Source organism: Gracilinanus agilis, chromosome 1 (assembly GCF_016433145.1).
Source record: "Gracilinanus agilis isolate LMUSP501 chromosome 1, AgileGrace, whole genome shotgun sequence".
Taxonomy (NCBI): domain Eukaryota; kingdom Metazoa; phylum Chordata; class Mammalia; order Didelphimorphia; family Didelphidae; genus Gracilinanus; species Gracilinanus agilis.
The window spans coordinates 779558885-779571248 of NC_058130.1; the positions used below are offsets into that span (position 1 = coordinate 779558885).

General features: G+C 41.2%; 1 protein-coding gene across 6 annotated transcripts in view; it reads left to right on the forward strand.

The window, feature by feature from the left end:
- Positions 1-2162: 2162 nt before the first annotated feature.
- Positions 2163-12364, forward strand: part of LOC123232446 (sodium/glucose cotransporter 1) — a 76132-nt gene continuing 65930 nt past the window's right edge. For all 6 annotated transcript variants that reach the window (XM_044658892.1, XM_044658888.1, XM_044658889.1 and 3 more), the window contains exon 1: positions 2163-2234. In XM_044658892.1, coding sequence (XP_044514827.1) covers positions 2166-2234 — 69 coding nt within the window. In that variant the 5' untranslated portion in view covers positions 2163-2165. The remainder of the gene's footprint in view (positions 2235-12364) is intronic.

The window sequence follows — 12364 nt, forward strand, 5'->3', positions numbered from 1 at the left end:
ATCTAAGGCTAAAATTCTGTGAGCTTAGGGGAAGTGATGAAGTAGAGTTGGGGTTTAAACCCAGGTCTCTGGCTCCAAATCTAATACTGCTTCTCCATCTCTTTGGAGGGCATGAGTGTCTTAGAGTAATCATATGTTAGGAAAGAGACAAACATTTCTAAAATGCATACTGTGTGCTTGACATTCTGCTCAGTAGTTCTCTAAACACTTTCTCATTTTATCCTCCCAACAACCCTGGGAGGTAGGTGCTAGGACTATTTCTGCTTTCCAGCTGAAGAAAATGAGGCAGGCAGAGGTTAAGTAACTTGTCCAGGATCATCTAGAAAGTGTCTAAGACAAGATTTGAACACTGGTCTTCCTGACTCCAGGGCCCAGTGCTCTATGCACTGAACCATCAGGCTGCCTTTGAATGTAAGGAACTTAAAGAGTCACTAGATGTTAGAATCACAGAAAATTGGATCTGGGAAGGTCCTCAGAGATCATTTTTATTCCCTTCAATGAACATTTTACAGGGGAGGAAACTAAAGCCCAGGGAGAGTAAGTGATGTTTTTCCTCTAGGTCACATAGGTAGTGAGTCTCAGTGGGGACTTGATTCAAAGGATTCATAATTCAGAGCTGGAATGGACCTTAGAGGTTGCCAAGTCCAACCAATCCATTCTGCAGATAAGAAAACAAGGGAGGATAGGAAAGTTAGCCAAGGTTTCCTAGGCACACAGTAGCAGAGGCAGGATTGGAACCCTGGTCTCCTGATTTCAGTTCCAGTGTTCTTTTGACTGGCCATCAGGAGGACAAACCTGGCATTGGTGGGAAGGTTGAATTAGAGGGAGGAGGGCCAGAGGGTCAGTCAATGTGGAAGCTTCATTACAATGCATGGAGTGGCAGGTAATGGACTGAACTATGGACAGGGTTGAGGTGGCCCTGGGGATGGAGGGGAGAAAGTCAGCAGAGGTAGCAGTGACTGGGGATAGTCTATGCATGAGGGGATAGGGAGAAGGTGGTCAGTTCTCTTCACCTTTGTTTCATCTGAAAAATGGGGAGAGTAATCACCTTCCTACTAGTCTCACAGAGGTTGTTGCGAAGATCAAGTGGGAGCCAGACAATAGGATGTTTTGGAAAGTCTGCAATTTCACCAATGTGGCTGTGCTGCCAGATCACAGTCTGTCCACATCTGCTCATCTTGTCTTGACTCTCATCCACTGACTCATAAATTCATCCGACAGGATTACTAGACAAGGAGACCCCAGCTTCAGGGTGTCAACAGTTTGGCTTGCTTTCTACCATTTGCCACAGAACCTGCAGAAATGGAAAGGTCTCCCTATAGAGCCAATAGTCATTTTGCATTTCTCTGTTCTGTAGTTTGTTGTGGCCAAACAATTTATCGCCTCCTGGTGAGGAGCCCCTCTGTGCTTGGCAATGCTAGATGCTGGACAGCCATCACAGTTGTCTGTTGCCAGGCCTGTACCTGAAGCCTTCCTAACTTGATAGGACCTGTCTTTGTACTCCATTGGCATAGCCTTTGAAGGTCTAGTTTGACTTCTAAATATGAGGGAGCAGAGTAGAATTTTCTGGGAGGTAGAAATGAGGTGGGATGCAAGATGGGATGGGAGAGAAATTATTTTTTAAATAGTTTTCTTTATTTTATTCCAGTAATAAATTCACACATAAGTTTTCCAAAGTTACATGATTCATGTTGTCTCCCTCCCCTCTCTTGGAATTGACAAGGAATTCCACTGGGTAATACAGATATTATCACTCAAAACCTATTTCCATATTGTTCATTTTTGTAAGAGATTAATCTTAAAAACCAAAGGAGGTGGCTAGCATTCTTTGTCATAAGTCCCTCAGAATTGTCCTGGATCATTGTATTGCTATTAATAGCAAAGTCTATCACATTTGATCATTTCACAATGTTTCAATTACTTTGTATAATGTGCTCCTGGTTCTGCTTATTTTACTCTGCATCAGTTCTTTCCAATTCTTTCTGAAATCTTCAGTTCATCATTCTTTATACCACAATAGTATTCCATCACCATCATATACTATAATTTGTTCAACCATTCCCCAATCAGGGGATGTTCCCTCAGGGAAAGAAGCATTCATTCTGTGTATCTCATTGGATTCTTTGGGGGTACCTATTAACCTTCTGATCCTGTCCTTCCAGGCCATGTTTTCGACTAATCGTGGGACAGTTGGAGGCTTCTTCCTGGCAGGCCGGAGTATGGTGTGGTGGCCGGTAAGTGTTATGAGAGATAGTCCTTTGTTTAAAATGATAATTTCCTTTTGGAGGCTGGGCTGTGTTTAACTTGCTATTCTCTTCTAAAGAATCCATCTGATTGTTGTCTTTGTGGGCACTGGTGCCTTCTTGCCCTTTGGACCTAGCTCTGTTGGGCGTATCTGGATCATAGCATATGGGCACCTTTCCCATCCATAGGTGATCACAAGACCAAAGGACTTATTATCATTACAAAAAGTTAGGTTGATACATCTGTTTTTACATCTCTCTCATTTCTGAATCCATCCCTTTCTCTCTAGCTAGAAAGCTTTCCTTGCTAAGAAAGATAATAAGAAAAATATGGGTCTGCAAAACCAAGAGACACATTTATTTGATACCAGCAACATTCCATATCCAAATTAACATCTCCTCACCCCTACTTCTTCAGTAAAAGGATAAACTGCATTTTCTCATCTCTTCTCTAAAAGCAGTTCATAGCATTCAGTTTTGTCTTTTTGTTTATGTTGTGGTTGCCATGTAGAATGCATTCTTGGTTCTGCTTATGTTTATTCTGCATCAGTTCACGGAAGTCTCATTCTTTTGTTTTCCTCCTATTCACTACTACTCTAATGTGAATATTTCATTTCATTCATGTGCCATAACCATTCCCTAATACATTTATTCCTAAATTTTATAGCTCTTTGATATCACAAAAAGTTCTGGCACGAACATTTTGATGTATATGACTTTCTTTAAAAAATATAAAAAATAAATGGTATTGAACAAAATCCTCCCAAAGATTAAACATTTCTATGTAAATGTGAACATAAATGACTATTATGTACATCTTGTCTTTTAATAAGTATATAATAAATCCATCGTATTGCTTTTGAATCTGTCCTTATCTGTGTTTCTTTCTGAACTTCTGTCTGTTCCTTTTTGGGTGTTAAAAAATGTTCCAAAGGTTACTTTTCTCCCTGAGGGTAACACTATTACTATTTCTCCATTTCCCTAAATCTCTTATTAAAAAAAAAAAAAGCAAAATCATTGTAACCAATGAGCAAAATCAAGGGAAAAAGTCCACACGTCAGCCATGTTCAAAATATATTTCTCTTTGGGCATCTTGGGTTCATTTTCTCTTTGGCAGAAACTGGGTAGTATATGTGACATTTATTTCTGTTTTTTAAACCCCTATTTAAAAACTGGGGGCATTAAGGACATTGAGCTGGATGGCCATCGAGTACCTTCTTCTTCTTCTTTTTTTTTTTTTGACATTCAGTGGTTCTAGGGATGGGCATTTGAGTCCCATTCATGCAATGTAGGGGGCCTGAGTGGGTCCTGGTGCCTGTGCAGAAGGATATCAGATCCCCAGAGCCTCAGGCTGTCCCCACTTGCTCAGCTGGTTTAGCCATTCTGATGGCAGAGTTTGTGAAAACAAATTAAAAGATTGTCCCTGGTTTTTAGACTGACTTCCTCTTCTTCCTCCTCCCAGCTAGAAGGTAATGTAGGTAATGCTTTTGGGTATGAAAAGGGTTTTACATACATTACCTTGTTTGATCCCCTTAGTAAATACCACCATTCTCCCCATTTTATAGGAGAGGAAACTGAAATAAGTAATAATTGTGGCTCACATTTAGCCAGCATTGTAAGGGTTGCAAGGCTCTTGGTATTCTCACAACAACCTGGTACCATGATCATCTCTATTTTACAGATGAGGAAACAGAGTTTGAGAGAGGATAAGGGTCTTGCTAAGAGTCTCTTTGATCCCAAGTCCATGCCACCTAGCTGACTCAACTCAAAAAGGTTAAAAGAATTTCCCAGAGTCACATAGATACAGAGACTTCACTATCATGGATTGTACAAGCCTTCACTACAAGACCAAAACTCTGGAGCTGGAAGTGCAGTGGCCATCTGGTCTGATCCCTTCATTTTACATATGAGGAGACTGAGGTCCAGGGAAATCATAGGATCATTGGCTTGGAGGCCATTTCATCCAATTCGATTTTTTGCAGTTAAGGAAACTGAGGCTTAGGGAGGTCCTAGGTTTATAGAATTTGAGTTGAAGGAGATGTCAAAAGCCATTTAGTACAACTCCCTCATTTTACAGATGTGGAAACTGAGGCTGAGGGAGGTCATGGGATTACAGATCAACAGGTAGATGGGACCTCAGAATGAATCTAGTCCAATTCCCTTATTTTACAGATGAAGAAACTGAGGTTTATAGAAAACAGAGGCAGGACTTAAATCTAATTTCTATGACTCTAAGCTCAGCACCTTTTCCATGATCTCACATTGAAATATGGTTGAACTGATTGTTAGTGTGATTTGGAGAAACTCTTATAATTTTGTGAGTTTTATCTATGTCTTTGTTTTTTATACATTGGAGACATTTCCCAGTATTCCCTTCCCTGAATTCTAAAGCTCTCCCTATAGAAAGAAAACCATGTAGTAGAGAACCAGGTCTGGAAATGGGGGGGTGGTCCTGGGTTCATATCTGGTCTCAGAAACTTTCAAGTTTTGTGACCCTAAGCAAGTCACTTAACTCCACTTGCCTAGCCCTAAAAAATAAGTTGTTTTTTTTTTAAAACAAAACAAACTGCTGAGAACATCCAAGAAAACTCAGCTGATAGAGTGACTGTGCACCCCAGCAATGTATACAATTCATCACCTTTAGTCTCCCACCTCTCTCTTCCAGGTTTGTGCTATCATCTGTCCACTGCCTTTCATCCAACATCAGCTGTCAGTTATTTGACCTTGATCATCCCTTTGTACTTGGCCCACTTTGCATCATACCCTAGTTACTAATGCCTTTGTCTCCTACCCCAACTATTAGATTTAAGACCACTTGAAAGTCAGATCTGGGTCATGGCTCTTTCCCTGGGTCCGGGGTCTTTCACCTAGTAGATACTTAGTAAGGATTTATTGGATTCCTTAGTCTTTTCTATAAGTTTTCTCTGAGGGCATCAAGAGTGATTTTCTTCTCATTTCAATTTCATCCTATAAAAGAAATTTCCAGGATTAGATGATCAAGGCTGAACCTTGTCTGCTAAACTCATGTCCCCTCTCGAGCCAACTCAAAGTTCATCTTGAAGGTTGGGCCAGAATGTACAGTGGATTCAGCTAATCCTGGGAAGAAATCAGTCTGGCCAGGGCCTAGGGACCATGGCATCTGTTATGTGATAGATCCTTCTGTCTCCTTTGGCCCTGGCCATTGGAGTGAAATTGCCTGTTGGGAAAGGTTAGCAGACAACAAGCCTCCCTCGATTAGTTTCTAAACAATCCCTGTGCCCTGGTTTGAATGGAGGGAATGGAGGAGGTCAACAGGTTGAGCATTTTGAATCATGCAAGGCACTAGGCAGCCGTTGAAAATTTTTGAGTTGGTGGTAGAGAGGGTGACATGGTGAGATCTGTGCTTTAGGAAAATCATTTTGGTAGCAGTGTAGAGGATGGAATGGAGAGGGAAGAGAGAGCAAGGAGAACAATTAGGAAGTTATTATAATAACTCTGGTGAGAGATGAGGGCCTGAATCAGGGCAGAGGCTATATGAGTGAACAGAAGGGTCAAACGTGAGAGATGTGAAGAGGGGATTGTCATGACCCAAAAATGCCTGAATTGGCTGCACCAGGAACCAGTTACCATCTATCTCTATCTATCTATCTATCCATCTATCTATCTATCCATCTATCTATCTATCTATCTATCTATCTATCTATCTATCTATCTATCTATCTATCTATCTATCGATCTATCTATCTATCTATCCATCCATCTATCTATCTATCTATCTATCTATCTATCTATCTATCTATCTATCTATCTATCTATCCATCTATCCATCCATCTATCCATCCATCCATCTATCTATCTATCTATCTATCTATCTATCTATCTATCTATCTATCTATCCATCCATCCATCTATCTATCTATCTATCTATCTATCTATCTATCTATCTATCTATCTATCTCTGTCTTTCTTATGTATATATATATATATATACACATATATATGTATACACATACACACACACACACTCATAAAAGAATCCCAAATCCCCTTCTTCCAGGTTCTATTATTTTCAGGCATGGATTTTTATCCTGCTTCTTAATCCTCATGTCTTGTTATTAAACTATAAAAGACTTCCAAGGCAATCATTGTCCCAGGTCACTGATCAGCAATTCAGGAAGACCAGAGTCTGGAAATGGGCTGCTCTCCCTTTCCCTCTGCCCATCAGTGTTTCAGAGGCTCCCCCCTTGTTTCACACTCCCATTTCCTCCCAGAGATTTTCCTTTCCCATTAATTTTTGCTTAATACAAGCAAATGATTTCCAGGGAGGAACAAACAAAGTCAACCAGAGTCAATGTTGGAGTTCTTTTACAGGAATGTGTAACAGTGAGTGCGCTTCTTCTCTGACCCCCTGAGTGCTGCACTGGCCTGGAGAAGTCAAGGGGAGAAGAGCCCTCAGAAGCTTTATGGGATGATGGGAGCAGAGATTTAGAGCTGGGAGGGATCTTAGAAGTAGACCATCAAGTCCAACCCCTTCATTTTATAGGTGGGGAAACAGTCCTAGAGAAGGAAAGTGATTTGCCCAAGGTCATGTAGTTAACTTTTAAGGTTTAGAGCAGGAATTGAAACCCGGCTCCCTTGGTTATAAATTCAGAACATTTTCTACTATAACATAAAGTCTCTCTAGCTGGGATCTAAGAGAGAGGCAATGCTGGGGTGAACAGAAATGTGTGCATATTGTGTCTCCCAAGAGACAGCTGGGTGACTCAGTGGATTGAGAGCCAGGTCTAGAGACAGGAGGTCCTGGGTCAAATCTGCCATCAGACACTTTCTAGCTATGTGACCCTGGGCAATTATGTAACCCCCATTGTCTAGTCCTTACAGCTCTTCTGCCTTGGAACCAATACATGGTACTGGGTTTAAGCAGAAAGTAAGGGTTTTTTAAAAAAAAGAGAGAATGGATGCTCATTGAAGACAGGGATGGTTTTACTTGGTCTTCATATGGTTAGTGTTCAGCACATATTTGTTGTCTTTTTTCAGTTGTGTCTGACTCTTCATGATCCCATTTGGAGTTTTCTTGACAAAGACACTGGAGTGCTTTGTCATTTCCTTCTCTAGCTCAGTCTTTTACAGATGCAGAAACTGAGGCAAACAGGGTTAAGTGACTTGTTCAAGGTCCCATCGATAGCAGATTTCCGAGACTGGATTTGAACTCAGATTGTCCTGATTTCAGGCCTGGTGTTCTATCTACAGGTCATCTAGCTGCCCCACTGGCATTATTAGGTGCTTAAGAAATGTAATCAATGCTAACTGATTGAAAAAAAGAAGACTGGCCAGGCCAAGAGTTCAGAGTATTAACTGTGGAACTGTAGTAAAGGATGGGAAATCTTGTCATCTATCAGTTTATGAAGGGTGGAGCACTCTGGGGACTCAGTGGGTACCAAGTGTCTTTAGTCTGGAGTGATATATTGCAACATTTCTACCCTTTCTTTGTAGAATCTGTATTGGTAATGAAATTCAAGTTCCTTAAGGAAAGTCCTTCCATGATTTCTGGTGATAATGACTTGACCTTGAATCTTTCTTTATTACCACCATCATCATCACCATCACCATCATTATTCCCCAGCTATCTTTTGCCCACATGGTTTGGGGTTTCTCTGCTGTCAGGCAAGCTCTCTATCCCAAGGGTAGTAGAGTGTCTGTTTCTCCTACTCCCCCTACCAAGAAGGAATAGAAGCTTAAGGTCATACCAGTAGGCAACTGGGTACCATTCTAGGTTCTTTTCTCTGGATTAGAGCCTAGGGGAGGGGATGGAAGAAGGAACCAGAATTTGAATTCTTCTTCCCCTCATCAGTTCAGCGGGGAGCTAGAAAAGCATGGCAGAAATCAGTACCTGGGAATTCAGCCAGAAGGGGGTGGGACGCAGGGTTCCTAGAGATCCCCAACATGATGTCACACAGATCAGAAGGCCCAAGGCTTTTAATCAACAATGACCAACAAATCCCCCCATTTCTCCTTGGGGCTGAACCCTAGGGGATTAGTAGACAGTGACACCAAAGGATATTGGTTTCTAGGGGTTGTTAGGTGATGGTTCCCAAGGACTTTGAGTTTTCTTTCTTTCCTCTCTCTTTCTTATTTACCTTTTCATGTTTCTCTTGTTTTTTTTTTTTCTTGTTGGATATCAAACTTTCCATTTAGTCCTGGTCTTTTCTGTGCAAATGCTTGGAAATCTTCTATCTTGTTGAATGCCCATACTTCCAAGGACTTTGAAAAGGATTCCCTAAGCTGAAATTGTCCTGCCAAACAAAGAAGGCTGAAGCTATCCTTTCATGCCTAATCACCACTTATTAAAGTAGCAATGCCTCTCCTAGAGCAATTCTCTACTTTGAAGTTTTGTTGAGGTTCAGGTGAAATATTCGTGGAGTTATAAGACTCATAAGGGATGTTCAGTGTGTTTTATGACTAGCACTTTTGGGGTGAGGGCTTGCCAAGCTCTTTTCAGGGCTGCCCATCCACATTTGCTGTCCACCTGCCACTCAGCTCTCACCTGTGGCTCCAAGAAGCTGTAGCAGCCACCACGCTGAAACTCATCATTGACTTAGGGGGATGACTACTAAGTGAAGCTTTCGAAGACTTCACCCAGCAGAGTGGGCAGGTGAGAACAATTTTTCCCAATGGCCATCAAGGTGGTTAGAGCTTGGTCAGACATTGAAGATGCCCGGGTTACTTACTGCATCCTGAGCCATCACCAGTCTTCCTGACTTTTATCCTGCCATTGGACTTTAATGACTCTAGAAGAGAGAGTGAGCCTGAAGACTGTCTAACTCTGCCTCACTTTAAATCCAATTCATTGGCAAGACAAGACACCAACTCTATGATGTCATTCTTCCTCTCTGAAAATAAAGGATGAACAACAATGAGGCTTAGAACTAGAAAGAGCCCAAGGACTATCTGATCCAAGAGCAGTCATTCAACCAAAAACACCCTGAGGCCTAGAGTAGAGACTTGACCAATGTCTAGGGCTAAAACTAGGGTAGTACAGTTAGAGCTTTATTCCAAGCACCACATTTGTTGTTGTTGTATAGTTCTTCTCAGTCATGTCCAACTCTTTGTGATCTCATTTGGGGGTTTCTTGGCAGGGATTCTAGGGTGGCTTGCCATTTCCTTCTCTAGCTCATTTTACAGGTGAGGAAACTGAGACAAACAGATCTAAGTGACTTGCCTAAGATCCTATAGCTAGTAAGTATCTGAGGCCAGATTTGAGCCAGACTTGAATTCCTTATTCTGTCAAATGGCAGGTTGCAATAAGTAAACAAACTATCTATTTTTATAAAATATTTTAATTTTGTTAACTATTTCCCAATTATATGTAAGATTTTTTTAACATTCAATTAAAATTTTTTGAGTTCCAAATTCTCTCCCTTCCCCACTCCTTGAGAAGGCAAGCAATATGATATCAATTATATCTTTGAATACATGCAAAACATATGCCCATATTAGCCATTTTTCTTTTTTTTAGTCTAAGATATTTTATTTTCCCAATTACATACAATAACAATATTCAATATATATTTTCCAAAATTATGAGATCCAAATCATTTCTCTCTCACCTTCCTCCCCCTACTCAGGGATGGTAAGCAACTTGATCTGGGCCATACATGTATTATCATGTAAAACACACTTCCATGTTGGTCACTGTTGGTACACTCATACAAAACCCAAACCCCATTAAAAAAAACCACATAAATACACTGATGTGAAAGATAATCTGCTTTGATCCTCATCTGATTCCAACCCTTGTTTCTCTGGAGGTGGATTGCATTCCCCATCATAAATCCTTCAGAATTGTTCCAGATCATTGTATTGCTGACAGCAGCTAAGTCTTTCACAATTGATCATTTCACAGTATTGCTTTTACTATGTATAATGTTCTCCAGGTTCTGCTTATTTCACTCTGCCTTAGTTCATGTAGGTCTTTCCAGCTTTTTCTGAAATCTTCTTGCTCATCATTTCTTACAGCACAATAGTATTCTATCACCATCATATACCATAATTTGTTCAGCCATTCTCTAACTGATCCATATTAGCCATTTGTAAAAGAATCATTAGATGGATCAAGAGCATGGCTGGGACCAAACTCTGTTGCCAATATTCTAAACCTTCCTTTGAGTTGACACTGATCCTTGAATGCTAGCTATAATCATTCAACCACTGCTAGTCTCACATCACTCAATTAATTTGACTTGTCTGCAAGCATGAGCCTTCTAGGTCCTCCTCCTTTCCCTGGGTCATCCTCAAATCTTTGAGAGAAGGAGGCTTGATTCAATGACCTCTAATGTCCTTCCTGGTCTAAGTCTGTGAAGGAATAGCTCCAGTTACCTAGGGAAAGATAGTCATGAATGACAGAAAGGGAACACCATGAATGAGATTGTGAGAGGTCAAGAGAGGGGCAACCAAGTCCACAAAAGCCTCAGTTTTCTCCTCTAATAAAATGAAGGATTGAATTCAGTGGCCTTTGAGGTTTCTTCTAGCTCTAAATCAGTGATTCCCAAAGTGGGTGCCACCACCGCCTGGTGGGTGCTGCAGCAATCCAGGGAGACGGTGAGGGCCACAGGTGTATTTGGGGCGGTGAATAACTGTAAGGGGGTGGTGATAGTATGTGACAGGGGGTGCTAAGTAATATTTTTTCTTGAAAGGGGCTGGTAGGCCAAAAAAAGTTTGGGAACCACTGCTCTAAATCTATAAACCAATGAGTTTCAACTTACTACATAAGGGGCCCTGAGAGAGCACTCTACCTGGCATATAATAAACAATAGATAATTGCTTGTACTTTTTAAAATGTTTGCCTTCCATCTTAGAATCAGTACTGTGTATTATTTCTAAAGTAGAAGAGTGGTAAGCGCTAGGCAATGGGGATTAAGTGACTAGGGTCACAAAGCTAGGAAGTGTCTGAAGCTAGATTTGGATCTAGGACCTCCCATTTCCAGACCTGGGTCTCTTTCCACTAGCTACCTAGCTGCCCCTGCTTTTACTTTTTAAACTTTCTTATTTTTCTTTTGGTTTTGTGAGTATAATAATTCATTTATCTATCTATCTATCTATCTATCTATCTATCTATCTATCTATCTATCTATCTATCTATCTATCTATCTATGAATGAGGCCAATAGGTACCAGAGTCACAGCTGATTGCTAAGTTGTTACTCTTTGTACTCAAAGAAGACCAAAATGGCATCACTATATTTGGGTCAGTGGACAGTGTGTCCAACTGTGGCTGATTAGAGCTGTACCACAGGTTGGGCACAAATGACCCATATGAACATTTGGGATAGAGATATCTCTAAATTTGGTTATCTCAAGCTTCTTTTGAACTACTGTGACTGCTTTGATCACAGAGCACGGTGCCTTCTTTGATGTTGGTAAGCCATGCTGGATGGTGCTGTGCCAGTGCCTCCTATGTCCCCAGGCTCACCCAGATAGAAACTGTCTGAGGTGGGATCTGAACTCAGGAAGATGATGAGTCTTGCTCTTGTGTTCTATGGCACCCTTAGCTGCCCATAGATCTATCCATCCATCTATCACCCAATGTTTTCCCAGGAATTTAATACTTGTCAAACACCAAGGCAAGCAAATAAACTGGCTTGGATACTGTTTACATTTCAAAGAAATGTAATCACAAATCAAGCAGAATAATGGGATTTCTGTCCCTCCCTCAGAGATCTCATCAGGTTCCTTTCTTTGTTCCTAGTCTTTGTATCCTTGCCCAGATGGGCACCCTGAGCATGATCTCCAACTTTCTGGCCCTGCCTTTGTGTATTGGTATAATTTCCTCAAGGTCCCTGCAGCTTTCTCTGTGTCCTTCCCTCACTGCTGAGGTCTCAGTGGCACCCAAGTACTCCATTACATGGAAGGTTGATGTGGGATTTCATTGGCTGAGGCTAGTCTGACTGATACAAATCCCTAACCCTTCTAGTCTCCTTTGGCTGAAACCATTCACTTGGTAGTGAGTGACCTGCAGCTGCTGAGATAATTCTGACCATTGTTCTCATTCTCTGTTGTTTAACTTCCCTCACTCCCTCCTTCCCTCCCTTCCTCCCTCCCTCCCTCCCTTCCTTCCTTCCCTCCCTTCTTCCCTCCCTCTCTCCC